The following is a 20282-nucleotide window of genomic DNA, read 5'->3' on the forward strand; positions in this document are numbered from 1 at the left end:
CACACACCTAAAATCGTAGGATATATAACTGTGGGAAATTAGAATCTCTTATCAGCTTCTTCAGAAATGTTTCAGAGAGCACTATTGGTACATGTGGTGACATGTATTGTGGTATCACATGTATATAAGATGGGTGATACAAAATACTTCATTTGTACTTTCTTTAAAAATCATGATTGAAAGAAGCAGACCTTCAATGATAATGAGGTCAAGTATCCATTTTTTATTTTTTTAATAACACTTTATACAATTCTGTTTAATGAATATAGTTTTTCCTTTATATTGTGTGAGGTGTATGGCCTGATCTTGTGTAGTCACTGCTTAGGATGAGCTGTCTTTGTGAGTCAAGTAATTGTTTTGCTTATGGGACAGGTAATATAAATTGGAGAAGGAATGCAGCTGATGCAGCAGTCATAGGGCCAGGGCCAGCTGAGGCTATTTGCTGCTATCTGTATTATGCTGGAATAAAAAAAAAACAATATCCAAAACTTTACTTGAGGTAATTGTTACTGCATTTCGCTGGTAAATGATTGATAACAGCAGGTTTGGGCACTGTGGTAAACATCCTTTATGTAAAGACAGTTCTCAGCAGTATATAAATACTTTTCCTCTAAGTAGTAGCATGATATATGCAAGAAGATTTTTAGTGCCACACTTTATAAGTAGGCCTCTTGAACAGTATTTTTTTAACCTCTCTAAATGTGCATACTCATTGTGCTGAATCTGTTCTTTCTGTTACCTTTTTCTTGGAACTATCACAAATATGTTGTTTAGCCTAACATTTTTCTAGACCTTTAAAATTTGCTCTCCGTCTCTGATTTTTGTTAAAAATCAGGGGTTTTTACTAGCTGGGTGTCTGCATTACTGACATCTGCTTTGATTTTTTGAAGATGTTGCAATATCCAACAGCCAGATTTGGCTGTAAAATAAAATGCCGTTTAACAGGGTATGCTTACTTTTTATAAAATGTAGTGACTTTTACAGGTAGTTATTTGCAAAGTTGTTTAAAGCCCCAAAGCTGCTGCTTACATACGCAATGAAGTATGAAGCTTCCTTCATACTGAAGTTTCTTACTCTCTATCCTTGGCACTAACCAATACCATTGTGCATTATTGTTTTGTGTTAGTTCACCAATTTTACTTTGTTTGGATGCCTCATCCTAGTTCTAGTTTCTAAAAAAAAATCATCAAATAAATAAGTGCAGAATCAATGATTTCTTCGGCAGCGATATGGACAGTGCTTGTCTGTGTTTTAAAGGTTAGGGCTGAGATAAATAGCTCTGACTGCTTTTACTGTTTTCTGTTCAAAGCAATGGTATTGTAGTCTACACTCTTGGACCTCCTCTTGAACTGATCAAGTTACTCGCTCAAAGCATCCAAGAGCTCAGCTAACTAACTTCTTAGGAATCACACTGCATATCGGAAGTAGTGTAGACTCCCGTTTGTTTGGGTTTTCTCTGTGACACAGGTTTGTCAGTCCTTTTATAGGAAATGTGATCAGATTGCTACAGTTCCCGAAAGCACTTGGCTGCCCAAAGCAGCCTGGGATGACTTGGACCACTACTTGCATCAGGACTAGAGTGAGGCTATGTCAGTCTCCCAAATTTAAGGAAACCAAAGATGGTATAAAAACAGTGATGGTCCGCATCTGTGTTACAGTAATAGTGGGAACGCACTGTATTAAGCTGAGAGTTGCTCCCTTCCTGCCAGAGAATCTGTGTCAATGTTTCTTCCCAGTTTAAACTGCTCCAGAAAGAGTGGCATGGATTAATTGCTAGTGCAATCCCTAAGGCTTTATCAGAGGTACCACAGAGATGGGTTTGGCCTGGTATGGAACGTAAATGGTAACATTTAATGAACTGCTTACTGAGTGCAGTTGCAGGGGGTGCAACAGTGTCCTTCATGCTCCTTTCTAGTGCAGCAGCTTTGTGCCAGCCCATTCCCCTGACTAGTTTAAAGCCTCCTTGCACTTCTGAAGTGAGGAAAGTGACTGGGGTGCAGTTGGGATTGGGGACACTGATTCTATTTGATAAACATCTGCTGTCTTAATTTATGGTGCATTTTTGGACAACCTAAAAGGACATGCTGGGTGCAGTCTATAAATAGGATAAATGAGATACAAAGAGCAAGGACTTTTTTTTCTTTTTTTTTTTTTTTTCATTCAGAGTTCTCTGAAATGACCTGACAACAGTTGAAAATATGATTACAGCAACATACTTCTGAGCTTTCCTCTTTCAAATAACCATCTGATTGTGCTATCAGCATCAAAAAGTGCCAATGACTTAGAATTTGATGTAGATTCTGGTTTCTTTCTGATACAAAATACATACTTTATAAAAAGCCACTCAGCCAATTGCTTATGGTACATTTAGAACAGGTTTATTTTGCCAAAGTGGTAAAGAAACATCCAACCTTTGCTAGCAGTTAGGATGAAATTTTCATGAATTACTGATCTCTTATCAATGTGCTTATTGAACAAGCAAGTATTTTGTATGATTGGCTTTCAAGTTTCAGAATGCCATCCTGGCAATGTCAGATTATTTTTTCACATCATTGCATTAATTTGTGTTGTGACTGCACACTTTTCATCCATCTATTGCCTAGTCATTATGGAATTTCCAGGCACATAGATAGATGTTATGTTAAGTGTCCAGACATTGTGTAATAACTTGACTGAGATCTCATTTTCATTAAAGCAGAATCTGACATTACTATCTAGTCAAAAAACAACTTCGTGGAGGCACAGTCTCAGTTACAGTTTTATAGCATTATATTATGTTTTCAAATGTTCCATTTTCTCCTTTTCTCTTCTTTTTTCAAGGAAAGACAGGCAACAGTGAAAAAAGAAAAGAGTTGCCCACAGCAAATGAACAAACTAGGAGAACGGAACAAAATGCAAAGAGCAAATTCCGTCACCGTAGATGGACAAGGTCTTCAGGTGTGATTATTGTTATTTTAATTGTAAGGAGATGATACTTCTAGATGTATCAAGACAATGATAGAGTGAGCAATCTTTAAAGTGAAATATTCACTCTTCTAATATTTCACATTTACATATTTAAAAATAATATGGTAAATTCTTCCATCTGTACAGGAATCCTGTGGTACAAATCTGCTTCTCATGGGATTGGTAGGATTTCCTAAGAGATTAAGAGGGAGGGAAAACTAGCTCTAAACCACTTGTATTGTGATGTGAAGCTGAACTCGATTGTTTTAGTATCTGTCATGCACCACTGTGTGAATTTACAGTATAAAGCTGAGTCTATGTCTTGATAACTGTTCACTATTCTCATTTGGGCCTATTAATAATAGATGAATACAGTAAACTTCAATGATATTATTTGTCCAGGTATTTCCAAGTAGGGTATTTGATACATCAAAATTAAGAGTGGAGAGAAGCAAGGTGGTTTCACTAATAGTGATATCAAGAATAAAAATGGAAGTTTTTTCTACTTGAAAGAAAAACCTATGTGTGTGATGAGCGAATGTTATTTTAGGAAGATTACTTAGAGGCATGCCAGAAGTTCTGCCTGGGCTGCTTGACTTCTTTCGATTGAGTAGTTTTGAGTCAATGTTCACATATATGATGTACACATACATGGTGCTGCTTCTTTATTTCCTCAGGACTTAAATAATCATCATGATAATAATGTGATAATCATTTGATATACATAGTAGACTGTTTTGATGTGTTGCAACTGAGGTTCAGTAAAATGTAAAAGATTCCATTACCATATATCAAATCCTGTAAACCTTGTAATTATTTCATTATATACCTTATTGTGTCAAGCTAGAAAGGCTTATTTCATTGTTTCATCTTTTTAGGTTAGTTATACATTCTTGTTATGACAACCCAAAGAAAAAAAAAAGAAAAAGGAAAAAAACCCAAACCTTAAAACCTATGCAGTCACATGGCTGCTCCACTGATGGTCCAGTAGAATGTTACGGTGATCATTACCCATGGCTTTTAAGGTTCTCTTCCTGTACTTACAATCCTCACAGGCTGCATTGCTATCCAGATCATCCATGATAGATAGAGCATGAAGCAAAAGGGCTAGAGTATTAATTGACAGAAAACTCAAGTTCTGTCTCATCAGTGACAGTGTGAAGAGTCATTCTAATAAACTGGTGAACCGGTGCTAGAGGAAGCACACAGGGTTTTCTAACACTTGCAAGATATCTGTGCAATTCCAGTGAGTCCAATTGCTCTAGATAGAGGAGCATCTCTGGCATCTCCTTTTAGTGGCAGCGCTATATATCATTATGAATTTTGGTTTTACCCTAAGCATTAGATTGCTTATGCTCATAGTATATTTTCAGGTATTTCTCAAGTCTCTATTTCCCACTCATGGGATACGGTGCCTGGGATATATAGTGCCTTGTCTGTTCAAAATAGTAAACTCCTAGCACCACCGACTCCTGCACACACAACCTTAAATTATTAAAATTTCTGCTTTCAGATTGTTATAGCATAAGTTTTTCTGTAAGTTTGTTAGTATGATCCAAAACTTGTTTTATCTTCTCTTTCTGTGATGAATCCAAAGCCTAGAATTCATCTTTATTTTTATTTATTATTGCTTGAGAAGGAGAGAGAGAAAGAAAGAGTGAGGACTAAGATGATAGAATAATTATTGAATGAATTTAAGGTGTTTTCTGAAGTGCTTGGCATAGTTCTGTAATGCCACATCTATAATGTAGTGCACGAGGTAATAATGGTAATCATAGTGGTAACGTTAGAAATAATTCTGCAGTGATGACGCTAATTTGCTGATTATACTGTGGTCTTTGTTTTTTCTCTGTTGGATAAAATTGATTTAAAGTAACAGGAATCCATCTTAGCACCAGCTATTAAGGTTTTGATCGGTATCAGTAACTATAACCTGATCATTGTGAAGGCTGAGTGGATCTTGAAGGATACCACAGTGATAGGCTGAGATTAGTGAGACTTAGGGGTTTTTTCACTCACAGATTGTATAATTTTGCAACCATTTCCACAAAGATGTAAGATTCCACAAATATAACTAGTAATTAATGTTAATATTTTGCCTAAAGATGGTCTGGAGCAAAAAATTTCTGTAGCTGATCAAAGTATACTGCTCTAATTCTCCCATATCTGGCCAAAGCATGCCACTGTAATTCTAATACTCTGATTTTGTTTGCATGCTCTCATTTTAATACAGTCTTCAGTGATTTCAAAGAACAAGAAAAGGATTTATGTGACTTTTTTTGGAACCTTTTTTATTCAGAAAACTTGATCATTATGTTAATTGCATTTGTTTGATTTAAGTTCCCAAGATAACAAATCAAAGATACCCAGCAAATCTTCTACTACTCCTGTGAGACCTCTGTTTTCAATATGGGAGAAGCTATATATAATTGGTCCACCACTTCTTTTTTTTTTTAAATTTAATTTTAAGTCACTTGTCCAATAACTTCGTGGAGATTGCCTTTAAATCATGCTAGATCAAGGCTTGAAAATGTTCATGAATTTAGTCTAAATCTTTAGTTGCATTGTTATATGGAAAGATCTACTTTATCTAGAAAAGTGATTTGGAAAAGCAGTAAGAAATTAATTGAAAGGAACTTATTTTGGAATTGAGTGGAATTTAAACTGGTTATTAAATTTTTTGATGGTCCTAAACCTTCTACTTGTAATAATATGGTTAAATTTTGAAATAAAAGATTTAAAATAGAAATAAGTTCATCATTTAGCTTTTGTTGAGAAAAGTATCAAGACCAAACCTGCCTTCCATCAGACAGCAGTGAACACATAACTTAGTGGCAGTGGAGATCTGCACGACTTAAAGACAATTAATCATAGTTAAGCACATTCATCTTACTTCTTTCTAGCTAACCAGCATAATGATCAGGATTATTATTTCTAATTAGAGGAAGTAATAGATCATGTATAACCCTAGGATGAGTCTCATTAATTAACCTGCGTCCTAAGGGATTTCAGTAGGTAGTCCATCTCTGTCACAATGAGCACCATTGGTTTACACTTAGTTCACAGGAACAAACATCATGGGAATTGGCTAAATAACTAAAATTGATTAAAACAGTAGATAAAAATTAAATATATGACAAACTTCACTATATCCTGCAATTTGATGTATGTTTCAACATACAGCACTTCACTGTAGCAATATACTGTGACAGAATGTGATACTTGGTTGGTTTTATGCTAGGTATAATTCCACTGAGTTTGCTGGAGTTTTTTCTTATTTGTTGAATATGTTGGAACCGATTTGGATCCATTGTTTGCAAAGTTATGGATGGAGTTGACACACCAGTTCCTAACACTTCCTACTAGAAGAAAAGTGCTTTTAGATGCCTATAGGATTATATGTCTGTGTCTATAGAATGCCTGTATGTCTCCTTAGCTTACCATGTTTCTCAGGTTCTGCCTTAAATTACATTTTATGAAATCTTCAGCTGAAAAGATTTTGTTATTTCAGGAATTACGAATAAGGATTTGGAGCAAGAGCTTTCAATGTATCATTTTGAAACAGAGACAGTGTAAGCTTCACCTCTGAAGTTAATGCGTGACTTTGGAGATGTTGACTTTGAACTCTTAATATGCTTTTAAACGTTCTGGAATTGATATATGTCTAAGAGTGATATTTTTTAATAAGAATAGTATTGCTTTATGGTTTAAAAACAGATATTAGAGATCATCTGATGTAATTTTCTTATGTTCTTCAAAGTCTTTGGAGCAAAGGCAGTGAACACTCATGTCTTAAAGTATCTGAAAGTGCAGACTAACACTATTGCTTTGAAGGAAGACGTTAGTTTGTAAAGCTAAACATTAATGTGAACATATAAAACTCTCCATGCACAGAAGAATTTAAAAATATGGTAGAAGTCATTGTTTCCTTCAGTACATCCTCCTCTCCATTTTTCTCAGGCCTGTCCTTTTTCCACGTTTTCTCCTCTACTTTTTGAAGTTTTCCAGCTTTCTAAGGTGTTTAAAAGAACTCATCATTGTTAGGTTTGTTACATTTTAAGAGGTGTGTGATTTCATATCATATAAAATATTGCAGGTTTCTGTCATTTAAAAGAAAAATTAAAAAAATACTCTGTCAAGTTTAAAATTTCATATAGCTATATTTGACCTTTATAGTATAGTGTCATTTCTCACTACAAAATACAGTTTCTTCATAGCTTTTTCCTTAGGAAATTACTGTCAGAATCAGTCATGCATTTCTTGCGTTTAAAGTTTTCTTCTCTATTGATGGATGTAACCTATATATCTCAATATTGCAATGGAATTATAGGTTAAAATGGCATCACAGCTGTAAGACAGACAGCTAGCATTAAAAAAAAAAAAAGTCACTTGCAATTTGTGGCAAATTAATGAAGTGAGGATTATTGCAAATTATGGAATTGCTTCCAGCTGGATTACATAGCATAACATAGAGTTTGCATTAAGCTTTTTGTTTTCTGTCTACTATAGGAAAAAATGAATGCAACACACAGCATTAATGAGTGGCTGTGTTATTCCCTTCTTTTAGATCACTCCAGTTCCAGGCACTCATCCACTTTTAGTTTTTGTCAATCCTAAAAGTGGTGGGAAACAAGGAGAAAGGTAAGATTTATTTTCTCTTTTTTTTTCCTCTCTTTCTCTAATCTGATCTCTGTGATACGTTTAAAAATGAATGTTAAAATGTTTGTATATGAAAAGAAGTCTATTATTTTATACTGTTATGCCTCACATTTGAACACCCCATTGCCCTGTTTAGAAGAGGTACACACTAACATATAGTTACAAATTCTGGAGTTAAAAACTAGAATGATTTCTGTACAACAGTTTCATTTCACATCAGAAAAAGTAGCTATATTCAGTGTATGGTATTGTGTGATTTGCATGAAGATGTGAGTTGCTATATTTTGCATTGCATCTTTGAAGTTATAACAGTTTTCTTTTACTCTCTGTAATAATTATGGGGACAGGCCAATAATTTAAACTGGAAACAGTATTCCATTTTCTAATATATGACATGCCTTTCGAAGATTTAGTGAGTGGATTCTCTAGCCTCTCCGTAAGATTTCCTGCAGTGAAGAAACCTTCTGATTTCTGTAGATAGGAAGCATTCTAACAATCCAGATGAAGTATTGAAGTCCAATCACACAGAATTTAAAGACATGCTTAATTTTATATAAATCAGTAATTATATTGATTTAAATTTTAAATGCCTAAATTTATGTTTAAATGTTAGTGTATCAGAGGCATGATAGATAAAACAGAAGTAAGGAGCATTCTCCTCCTCTGTCCATCAAACTCAGGCAGAAATGCTGAATCAGTTACCCCCAAGCAGATTTCTCAGTGTACTTCAGAATCACAGGTGCTAACAATATGGCCATTTTTGATCATCACGTAAATCCCCAAATTTTTATAGCCTAGCTTACAATGTCAGTGCTGTAATTTATCTGTCAAGTCTTGAAAAAGGTTACGGTCTTTTGGCCAAGATCAGGCTGAAGATGACACCTGTGGATACTGGGTGATGTGGGTACCCAAAAGCACAAAAGGAGGGATCCAGCGTGTTTCTAAAGCTCGGTACCAAGCAAGTAAACTGCAGTGGGTCAGCTTTCCCTACCTCTTCCCCACTGCCTCCATTAGATCACTTCTTTCAAAGAGTGTCCCTGAAAGTAAACTGACCAAAGGGACAAAAGCCTGCAGAGTAGTTGTTAGGGGAATTTCCAGAGCTGAAGAACATTTAACCAAAACTGCACTTGAAGACTTCTGAGAGAACAGGTTGTAATTTAGGAGCTGCTTATGTAATCCCTGGACTGGTATACCTAGATATCAGCAATGCCAGTAATGCTAGTTGTGTCAAAGGCAGTTAATGATCTAAAAGATTAATTCTAAACAGTTTCAGGAACATGCCTTTGCAATCACAAAACAACAGTATGAGCCATCTTGAACATCCGTGTTTCAGACACAGTAGTAGTGTGAGGTAGCCCTGGTCTTCTGTGCAGTTAGGAGCATTGTGGAACGTAATGCACTAGCACTCAGCTTGACTTTTTTGTAGTACAGATACGAAGTGAGTAGATCAGGGATCCAGTCTGGAATTATGTAGGTGAGAGGCAGGTTAGAGACCTGCACTTACATATTACCTATAACTTAGAAACAATTTGATGAAATGCTGTTTCACAGCTTTCAGCTCCCAGCTCATAACTGGTCTCGTGTTACTGTCTGCATGGGCTTAATGCACGAGGGATGTCGCTTAATGTTAAATATTCTCCAGAGTAAAAGCAAGTTTAAAACCTGATCCCCTTCCCAAATTCCTGTTCCCATTCAGTATTGCAGCCTGACACTTCTCAGTCTATGTTAATGAACTGTTACTGAGGCCAAGCAGATCACAGGAATGATTTGAATTTAAAAACCAAATGCCTTATACATGCTTCTTTCACTAACACCGTTACCTACAAGCGTCATTACACCATGAAGTGTATAGCATGGGAGCATCCACCAGCAGCTGAGTATAGTGAAGTATGAGAACCTCTTAAATTGCCTTTGATGCTATACAAAATAAAATGTTAAATTGCATACTAATGTGTCAAGGTTGCACTCAATATTTCTGTGTTAGGAGGAGCACATCAAAAGGTCAACTGCATAGTCATGTAGACATATCTCAAGTCATTCACCAACAGGAGGTAATATCTCATGGCTAATTCTAAAACTTGATTCAAAAAGCCTAAAAAAGGAGTATTCTTCCACATATGAACTGTTTCATGAGGAGTTTACCTTCTGCCTTTTAGGTGTTAATGTTTCATATCAATACCAGTGACATAATAAAATTATAACATAAAGATGTTAAGAGTGCATGTTAGCTTGAAGATTGAATCTAAGGGATTAAGACATTTTCAGGGAACAATAATATTTCACTTTTTCACTTTTTCACTTTTCTGGTTTTTATCTGGCAGCTCTACAGTTAGTAACCAGAGAGCAATCCTATCTCTCCCCCCCCCCCCCCCCAATTTTGTGGCAGTTATGTGGTGAAAAGTAAAATCACAGAACATTTAAAGACATAAATAGCTTTGTAAAGTGCAGTTATGGTGATTCAAGTCAGGCTTTTTGATTATTGTGATTTTGTAATCTGGTCAGGTATTGAGAGGCTAGGACTAGAGGATAGGCTGTAACAAAAGTAAGATTTCCAGAGCAGTGAGGGGAAAAAAATCCAAACCACATCCTACTAATTTTTGTAGATGAGAATTTCATTATCTTCACTCACTCAGATTAAGGTGATCTTTTACTGAAAGCTATTCTTCAGTCTTTACTTAGGATTTTCTGTATTTGAGAGATGAGTGAAGTTATGATTTCTAATTGACTTTCATTGAACACAGAAAGGTTATTGCAGATACTGTCGACTCCAGTGTTCCCACAGTTCCCTGTATGAGATTTTATGCCCTGCCATATGGTAACCCAGCCCATTTCATTGCCCTTAGACTTGGAGAGAGTGTATGCATCCATCTGACAACCAGTTGAATAAACACACTCCCTCAATAATACTCTGTCATCCCTTTTGCATTTTGCAAGTTTTTTTTTCAAATCTCTCAAATGCAAAGGAAATGAACTGAGGATCACTTTAACGTAAAAAAAAGTTAGGTGCTTTAGTTTTGGCTTTTGAATGCTGGAACAGAGATGTGGTGGGAAACAAATGGATATGTAGAAAAAGTGCATTCAGAACACAAAAATACTTTCTCTACAACCCTATCTAATTACCTTATCAATACGTTTTAAAACTTCAATTCTGTTAGAAAGCCAGAGTTTTGCAAAATGTGTAGTGATAAATATCGTGTTCTTCAGATAGAATCACAAATTAAAGAACTATGAAAATAACCCAGTTATACTTTCTTCTCAATGGAGAGATTAATACTTACTGCCCATCACCTGAAACATAAATGCATTTAAAGTCATTTGGACTTAAATGATTTAGTCCAATGGATAATACATATGCTTATAATAAAAGAGAACAAAAATATAATTCAATGTTTATTAAGAAGAAAATAGCAAATTAGAATTAAAGTTGATGACTTTAAGCCTTTCGTACACCAAAAATAGATTTTAATTAAGCATGAGACTGGATAGGAGTTCAGCAAAGCCAGTCAGGTATCTTCCTCAGGTTATGTCACACTGTAACATGTTTTCAGTGATCGTGCATAAAATGGACAGTTGTGGTTAATTTAATCAGAAAAAAAATTGCAGTACATCCATTTCATCCTAGAGCTAACAATCCTGTATGTTGGCGTTAAAGATCTGACTAATCAAGACAACAGCTTTCAATAATCTGTGAATAGAATGTATATATTTAGTACATCATTGACAAAACAGTTTCTTTCAACAGGAAGAATATACAACAAGCATGTAGTGATTCTAAAGACTGTTATTGTTAAGGGTAATGCTCCTCACATAAGAGTACTTCTAAATCATGCTGTTGTTTTGCCATACTCATTACTTTGTTTTCCACTTCCCCATTTTCCAATTTATTTTTCTGACCAGCAGGTGAATTTAAACAATTGTTTCCTTGACAAATGTGCGGTTGGATGCACTGGAGATCAGCTTCCGTACACTGACGTTTCCTGCTGACTCCACGTTCAGTGTTTGTGCAGTACAGGTCGATGATATATTTGACCTTTGTTGTTTTCAAGTAACTTTGGTTCAGAGTAGCTCTTCCCTTCTACCCTCTGATTAATCTGGCTTTAATTTAGCATTGAGACAAAATGTAGAAGCAGTTTCAAATGTATGTCTAGGAGAGAAGATCACTAACATTCTTTTACTTTTGGAGGGGAGTCCTTGGCTTCTTTTTTCTCTGCCATTAGGGTTAGATTAAGCCTATACCGACCACATCTTGAGGTGTCATCCCCCAGATGACTGTAGATGCATCCCTCAATTGGCACAAGGCACTGCTATGGCCAACTTCTTCCCCAGTGTGGTCAACTTTACTTCCAATTTTGAATTGCCAATGGGTTTCTGTCTGTCTTTTATCTCCCTAAAGTAATGTTCTTACAACTTCAGAAGATAGCTCAGTGTAACTCGGCCCAAGGTGCACTCGAGAATATTTTCTTCAGCAGCAGGGCTGTTTAAAGGTGATCCCAGCCCTCTTGGCTACACCTGCTGTAATTTTCTGCCTCCTCAGTTATGCTAGTGCAGCTATTTTGAGGTTCATATGAGATCACAGACATGATTCCAGTGAAGGGAAAAAATGACAATGGAGAAACTTTTCCGAGGATTTGTATTTTGAATTGAATCTGTTTAGTTTTCCAGATCACAGAATAACCTTGCCAACAGTTACAGAAGCACAACTGTTTGTAGATAAACTGTGTTGTGTGGTAGGAAGCAGCTGGAGGTGGTGAGGACAAGAGGAAATTTCATGCACTGACTTTGTTCATGAAATTGTACTCTATCACAAAAAGTTGTCTTTTGGGGCATTACCCACTACACTGCCTCGTGACTTTGTCTGCACAAATCTCCAGTCACAAGGAAACCATGTCCAATTCCTTCCTTACGTGCAGAAGCAAGATGTTCAGAGACATCAGTGTCAATAGGCTGTTTGGTTATGTAGGTATAAAACTGGAAGACTAAATTATTGTCCATTTTCTTGTCTTGCATGTGTCGCACTGTTCGGTCTAGTTACAGTTTAGTGTGAAGGCAAGCAGTTACAGACAGTTTCTTCCTCTTTTTTGGAGAATGTGTGAATGGAAATGAACCGTCAAGTTATGGATTTTACACAGACTGGTGTACATAAATATGCTATAATAACTTAAAGCATGATGTGTCATTTGCAGTGAGTCATTATGGAATGATCATCTGGCATCGATGTTTGACTAGTACCTATGAATGACATGCAGTGAATCAAGTAGGATTCAATGTACTCTCTTCATTATTGCAGGTGGACTTCTGGGCTTTGGCTAGAGATACTTACCTCCCTCTTTATTATGAAGGCTTTTATAGCGTTTCACTGATACCTGACAACAGTATTGCGAGTGTAGGTAATGGCTAATATGTTTTGTAGCGCCAAACTTTTAGGCAAATAACCATTAAGCCTTTGGGGCTTTTGTAACAATGCATGACCTTATGGTCAGCTACACAAATTAAATTAGCTGCACCTTTAACCAGGTTAAATTCTATATGTCAGTGAGAAGCAATTTACACATACTAATTAGAAAAATTAAAAATAGGATCCTTTTACATTGGTGAGATGCTGCAAATGAAATGGAAATACACTGTGTTGTAAATCCACTGTCGAATGTCTGATTTAGTCGTCGTCACAACCATTGACAGTGATGTGTGCATGCTTACAAAGTGGAACCAGTCATTTCACGTTGACTTTTTCTGTCAGGAACGGCATCAGGAATAGATTGTGTGACTATGTTTGAATACAATGCTTTATGAAGAAGCTGATATCACTAAATAATTGAGAAGTTAAGAAAATGTTCCAATTTGGCAATTTTAGAGATAATTATAAATTTGTTTGTATTCAGTATTCTTACACCTTTGTCTTCCACCTAGCCTGATAAATTATGCATTACTGTTAAGGAAAGAAAAAAAATCATCAATGTGCACATAGATTGTGTCTAGACAGTTTTATTTTGCTGAATTTGAAAACGTGGACATTTTAACCTAAAATTCAGCTCTTATTATGCTTCTATTTTATTTAAGGCATTAAAAAGAAAGGAAGAGGAATTTCAGTGGAAAAAGGAATGCTTTCTTAAAAACATTAAAATATTAATTAACTTAAGGACATAAACATTAAAATTAAAAGCAAGAAATAGGGGTTTGTAATTTAAACTATTGTCATAGGTCCCGAGGATGTATTTAATTATTCTGAGCTCCAACTCCTTCATGTACTTTTTTGTTTCTACGTAAGAAGTGAAGCGGCTACCACGTTGTAGTCAATGTAGGAAATTACATTTCTAATATTTTTAATGAAGAAACAAAATGTTTGTCATACTTTTAGGAGAAGTAACCTCCAGTTGATAAAGTTACAGTTTTTGCAATATTCTGCCATTTAAAGAAATATTTGCTGGGGGTGGGACAGCAAATGGGATCCCTTATGTGGCAGGACAATGCTTTTCTTGCTGTATGAATAAATGGTTTCCTATTAATCAGATAATTTAAAAATACGTGTAATTTAAGTAAAACAATGGGTTTGAATCTTTTTCATTTTCTTCCCATTCAAAAATAATCCAAAGGAGATGTAGTTGACAATAGATTTGCTTTCTCAGAATGTTCAACCTATGGGAATGCTTTTGGTAGGTGGCAAAGCAAATTTGCTTTTGCAATTAATTATACTTGTAATTTTGTGTTAGCAATAAATTTCAGGAATAAATCTCTCCTTTACTATGGAATTACTTTAATAGGAACCAACATGCTCTTCCAAATGCTTTTTTTATTCACCTTTTCTTGTCTCACTATACCTCCTTACCCAACTTTTTTTTTCCCCGTCTATATACAGTTTGAATTGTAGGTAGCTTTGTAGCATTTCTGTCTCAATTTTATGCCCACAATCCACTGTATGTATGAACTATAATTGCTGTGTTCAAATATGTGATTTTTTTTGCATAAATGAGATCCTGCAATTCAAATAATTATAGTATGTGTTAACTTCTTTAATTCTTTCACTAGTAGCTTTAAAAAAAAAAAATCCAAACATGTAAGTAAATATTTTGTCCTTGTCTCTTTTACCTCTTCAGAATTTATAGAAAATTTCAGTACCTTTTAAATCCTCGTCAAGTTTATAGTCTTTCTGGAAATGGACCGATGCCAGGGTAAGTCACAGTTAATATTATTACCAGGAACTCATTTAATAAAATGCTCCATAATCAAATGAACAGACTGAGGCACATATAGCATGTTTTGAATGTATCAACACAGCAGACCTCTGAATGGCTGCAGAAATTTACAGATGTTATTTGTTTACATGTACAAATGAAACTATGTATCAGATGTTTCACTGATAAGAACATTGTGATAAATTTCATTCTATTTGCAGCTTTTACTGCTATATCAGCAACCTGAGTTCATGTGGGGGTTACTTTAGTTACAAAAACCAAGCAGCCTCAAAGACTGACCTGCAGGACATACATTTCTTTTACCTAAACACATCTGTGTCTGTGTAATTATATGTATAGTGTACACATATATATAGTCTTATGCATGTCAGATGTTTCAAATTACAGTGGCTGCACATCGCTTATCAGTTCCATAATCTTAGGGATGTAGTGGGCAGAAAATGACAAGACAGGCTAGATTATACTGGAGAGGATTTTTACGGGGACTGAAGTGTTACCTGAACCAGGTAGTGTTGCGGTCACTCACCTACCATGCACCTTCCGTGATTCGTCCTATTTTGCATTCTTGTGAAGACAGGAGAATTGCAGTGTATCAAATACCAACTTTTGCCACCTGAAATTGCTGCTCCTTTTTGAGTAGTGGGTACTTTAACAGACAGACCAGCACTGAACATCTGGTCTGTGTATCATTTTGTATGTATTGGATATTATTTAGTTATCTCACTGATACATGAAATTTTACATCAGTGAGAAGAGTTGCAGAAGGTTATTAGAAGATATGTGTTCACTGACATGAAGTGTACGCTGTTGTTTAAATTTATTTTTTTTTAAATCTTGGGAGTTTTTATTTGTTTAGGTTTTGGGTTTTTTTTCTTTTAAGTTGGAGGAAAAGACAATGAAGGTGGAAATGTACATGGTTTGTGCTTTGTGAAGATATATTTCAGTTGTCTCAGATATATTACTGGAAAGAGTATACTCTGACAGTTTCTGCCGGTACTGCTGGTTTTAAGGCCAAAATTACAGGAAACTAGTCTCTCTTGAAACCATTCTGCATTAGCTGTCCATTCATTTATTGTGTTAGACTTGGGATGTGTATAGCATTGATGAAAGTGAAAAGCAGATCAGGCCTAATCCTCTTTGAAATTAAGATTCTCAGGATATCTTTCACTACAGTGTGGCTAATGTGCAACCTGGAGAATGGTGCAAAACCTGCTCATAAAATGGAAATAATGACATGCATGTTTTCTTTCATGCCAGTCATTTTATCCTGTGCCTGAATGCTACGGCTGTTTTATTTCTCAAATGGCATTTGTTGTTTGTGTTTTGTTATGCTAGTCTTGACACATATGGAAAATTTAAGTAATCTTAGTCCAAAGAGTAAGTAGACTAGAAAAAATGCAGAAACTTATTTCAGGAATTTATAAGAAATTTTAACTGAGACAAAACTAGTAACCAATTTTTTTTTTTCGTACAGTATAATAGGAACACCATACTAGAGATTGAGATGGCAACTTTTAAAACAACTGAAATATTTTTGTTCAAATTCATTTTATTTCATTTAACCTTTTTAAAAAAAAAAATCAAACTAAAAAGATCAAACCCCACTTACTGACTGCATTTCTGTCTGTAACTGACTTCTGGTTTTCATGTACCTTGTGTTGTAAAGGAAAATGTATTTTAAGGCAGAAGCACAAGAGGGCAGTGTTAAGTTCAAACTGAAACTGTGCACTGAAGCGATTTAAACTTTAGTCTTTTGAACCAGGACAGTGTTTTTTTAGGAAGTATTTTCGATTTCTCTTCCTTTTAGGAATCAAAATGGTTTTACTTCAGAGTCACTTTGAAGAAATTTCTAATTAATTTTGAAAACGACAGTGAATTTTATTAACCTTGTTTTGGTGTATTTTTTATTCATTCCACAGAAGTGAATAATCCTAAATTTCCAGTTTATCTCCTGCCATCACTTCTTGCCGCTGGCAGTACTATGTAGGCTGCACATAATTTGTCCCTTAAGCAAGCAGTTGAATGAACTCTGTATTTCACTTACCAGGCCTTGTTTCCCTTTCCACGAGGGCTGGATTGCCTAATAAAAGCTACCCATCCATCCACTCACTCATCCATCTCTATAATGCCAGTTATACTGGATTGTCAATCAAAATGTTACATTTATTTAATATTGTCATATGTGTCATTTAGATTGAAATGGAACAGAGTGGGGGATTGTACAGCACAGAGAAAAACAAAAGTGTATTCTTTGCGCCAATTACTGTTGAGTGGAAAGGGATAAATATAATGTGTATTTATTTTAAAGCATTTATGATTATTGTAATATATTTTAATTGAGTCTATTTTGAGATTTTTTTTTCTTTTGAATACTAATTTCAGACATGTTTAGTCAACCTATAGAATGTTTATTATATTAGGGTAGAATTTGCATGGTTTTGATAGAGCTAAACTGTCTGCTTTACCCCACAAGTTAATGTTTGTTTTTTATTTATGGTCGTACTTTTCTGACGGGCTTCTGTCATCAATCAAGAAGATAACATTTGCAAGTTTTCTAACTTGAGTTCCAAATGTCTGTGGTTACCATGAATTAATATTTCCAGTTCATTTGTGTTAAAAATCTAAGTATCTCCTGTCTAGGTAACAGAGAAAAAGACAAGATGACTAGGAGACCAGTAAAATCCTAAATCTTGGGGGCACTGTGAAACAGCTTTATTTTTTTTGAAAAAGTCAACAGCTCAATCACTAGGTCTTTGGAGAACCATGTTCTTGCGCGGAAATATGTTGAAATAAAGGGCTTCTTAGCAGAACTGAGCTGTAACAGAGATAAAATAATCTTTGTTTAGAGAAAGAAGGGCCACTAGTGAAGTCCCATGTTTTAATTTCCTTGAAATCTGGAAATAATTCCTTCCATTTTCCCTTTCAATCCTGTCCCTTAAAAACAACAAAACCCACAAACAAACCCAACAAAAAACTACACACAAAAAAACCCCCAAACACCTTTCATAATATCAGTTATTGTACATTTTTTCTATAAACATGCTGGCGTGTATTAGGTCAACAGAAAAATATTTTGAAGAAGTTGACAATGAATTTTAGTATTGCTATCTGAATGCGCAGTTACTCAAATGGATGTGTCACCTACTTTCATAATAGATGGGATGGTAGTTGGACAGCAACAAAGACATTTCTTGTAGCCTCTTAGCATGCCTAAGCTAAGGTTTTCAAAGCTGTTTATGTCAAGACGCATGTACGTAATGTATATAGAAATATGTACATGATGCAAATAAATTGCACGGCAGCCAACTCTCTGACGTTGATTCCTTTCCAACAGCGGAAACTGACCTGCTGTGAGGGTTGAAAATCAGGGAGCTCTCAGCCAAAGGGCAACAGTACACTTTAAACACTGGTATAATAATTAGTGGTTTAGACAGTCTTTATTTGGGAATAGAGAGATACGGGTGAGCTGGAGGAACCCTGTAAACTCTGCAGCTGAACACAGGCATAAAAGGTACTCCGCAGTTATAGACTGCCACAGTTAACAAAGTGACATGAAAATTGCCAGGCTGATGCATTGTGTAATTTGTGCCTAGCACCTGTGTTTTTAGCCTTGAAAAGAGTTTCCCTGTTTGGTTGTTATATCTCCTTAGGAGTCTTCTACTTCTGACAACAACTGTTATTGTGGATTTAATGATCTTGAAGAATCTGAAATTCAGTTATTGTTCACCTCACAGAGAGGTAAATAATAGCTGGATGAATAGCAGTCGAGCCACAGACCCCCATGACTCTGTAGAGAGGTCACCATTTCACAAAGGCTTTGTCCCTCTAAAAAGGCTCCTGTTCCCTTAAGTCTATTATTTAACATGTCTAATTTATGTTATTTTTATACTCTATAATAGAAATTATATCCACAAAAGTTGTATTTCTTTGTAAGTCCCTTAAGCATTTAATTTGGAGAGCACATATTTTTTAAATTCTATCCGCAAGTTTACCTCAACAGGCCTTTTTAAATCTTAAATTCTGTCCACTTTAAAAGATGCCCAAGACAGCCAAACTGAATCCCTTCAACTTACTCTGTAATTTAGTTGGGAATCTACAGCACCTGGGCCTTTATAACTTCACAAAGCAATAGGCCTATTTTGAAAATTACACAGTTTTTCCTGATTATTGGAATTGATTGCTAGAGCATTTCTTTGCTGTTGGACATTTGGAATATACAGAGTATTCTGGGAAGACATAGACACCAAGAATATGTTTAGAAGATAATAACTGCATAGTTATTTTCTCCTGAACAAAACCTTGAACGTGGTCCATATTACTTGGGAAGAAATACATTTTTGCCAAAGAATGGAAAAGCAAGTCATAGTGTGTTGGTTGTATTCTAATGATTAAAGTTGCAGTTGTACCATAAATCAGTAGTACATAGAACTCAGTAAGTCTTCACGTGTGAAACTTAAACCTTCGGTTTAGAGATATGTTTTAAACAGCTGTTTAACAATATTTTTACTTGTACGACGTCTGTGGTGGTTGCTGCATACGTAGCACAATCTTTAAATATTGTAAATATTATCAATTGCCACTTCTATCTCAGTCTAGACTTCCAAAGATGTGAACCGGATTTATTCACCTTTCTCTTAACCACTGTAATTGTTCAGTAGTGAGTTTGCCACACCGTTACAGCCCTTGTTTGAAATCTTTTTTAAAAGCCTCTGCCACATCCTTTAGCCTGCTTATTAGTTTGCTTTTCTGTCCTTGCGTTCTTGAACTGGTTATCTTTTGTCGGTCACCCCAAAATAAGCTTTTGACTATCACAGTTACGTTACTTCTGACCGTATGTGTCATGGTTTAACCCCAGCCGGCATGTAAGCCCCACACACCGCTTGCTCACTCCCCACCCCCCCGGTGGCATGGGGGAGAGAATCAGAAGGCTAAAAGTGAGAAAACTCATGAGTTGAGATAAGATCAGTTTAATAATAATAATTAATTGTAATGAAAAGGAAAATAGCAAAAAGAGAAATAAAACTCAAGAAAAATGAGTGATACAAATGAAAAACAACTGCTCACCACCTGCTGACCGATGGACAGCTGGTCCCCGAGCAGTGATCCAACCCCTGGCCAACTCCCCCCAGGACTGTATGCTGAGCATGACATCATATGGTATGGAATATCGCTTTGGCCAGTTTAGGTCAGCTGTCCTGGCCATACCCCTCCCCGCTTCTCGTGCACCCTTGTGCAGGGTATAAGAAGCTGAAAAGTCCTTGATGTAGTGTAAGCACTGCTTAGCAGCAACTAAAACATGTGTTATCAACATTATTCTCAGACTAAATCCAAAACGCAGCACTGTACAAGCTACTAGGAAGAAAATTAACTCTATCCCAGCTGAAAGCAGGACAGTATGACATCCAGCATCTTTCCTCCACCCACTACCCATCATATATTGATTCACTTTTTCCACAAATGGTTCTGTATTTCTTCTTCTGACGGGCA

At 35.8% G+C, this 20282-nt stretch overlaps 1 protein-coding gene across 11 annotated transcripts in view; it reads left to right on the forward strand.

Annotated features, from left to right (window-relative positions):
* The window catches only part of DGKB (diacylglycerol kinase beta), a 414451-nt gene that overhangs the window by 177542 nt on the left and 216627 nt on the right, over positions 1 to 20282 (forward strand). For all 11 annotated transcript variants that reach the window (XM_054817166.1, XM_054817163.1, XM_054817164.1 and 8 more), the window contains 3 exons: positions 2821 to 2937; positions 7514 to 7587; positions 14697 to 14771. In XM_054817166.1, coding sequence (XP_054673141.1) covers positions 2821 to 2937; positions 7514 to 7587; positions 14697 to 14771 — 266 coding nt within the window. The remainder of the gene's footprint in view (positions 1 to 2820; positions 2938 to 7513; positions 7588 to 14696; positions 14772 to 20282) is intronic.

This window comes from Grus americana, chromosome 2, assembly GCF_028858705.1.
Source record: "Grus americana isolate bGruAme1 chromosome 2, bGruAme1.mat, whole genome shotgun sequence".
Lineage (NCBI taxonomy): Eukaryota > Metazoa > Chordata > Aves > Gruiformes > Gruidae > Grus > Grus americana.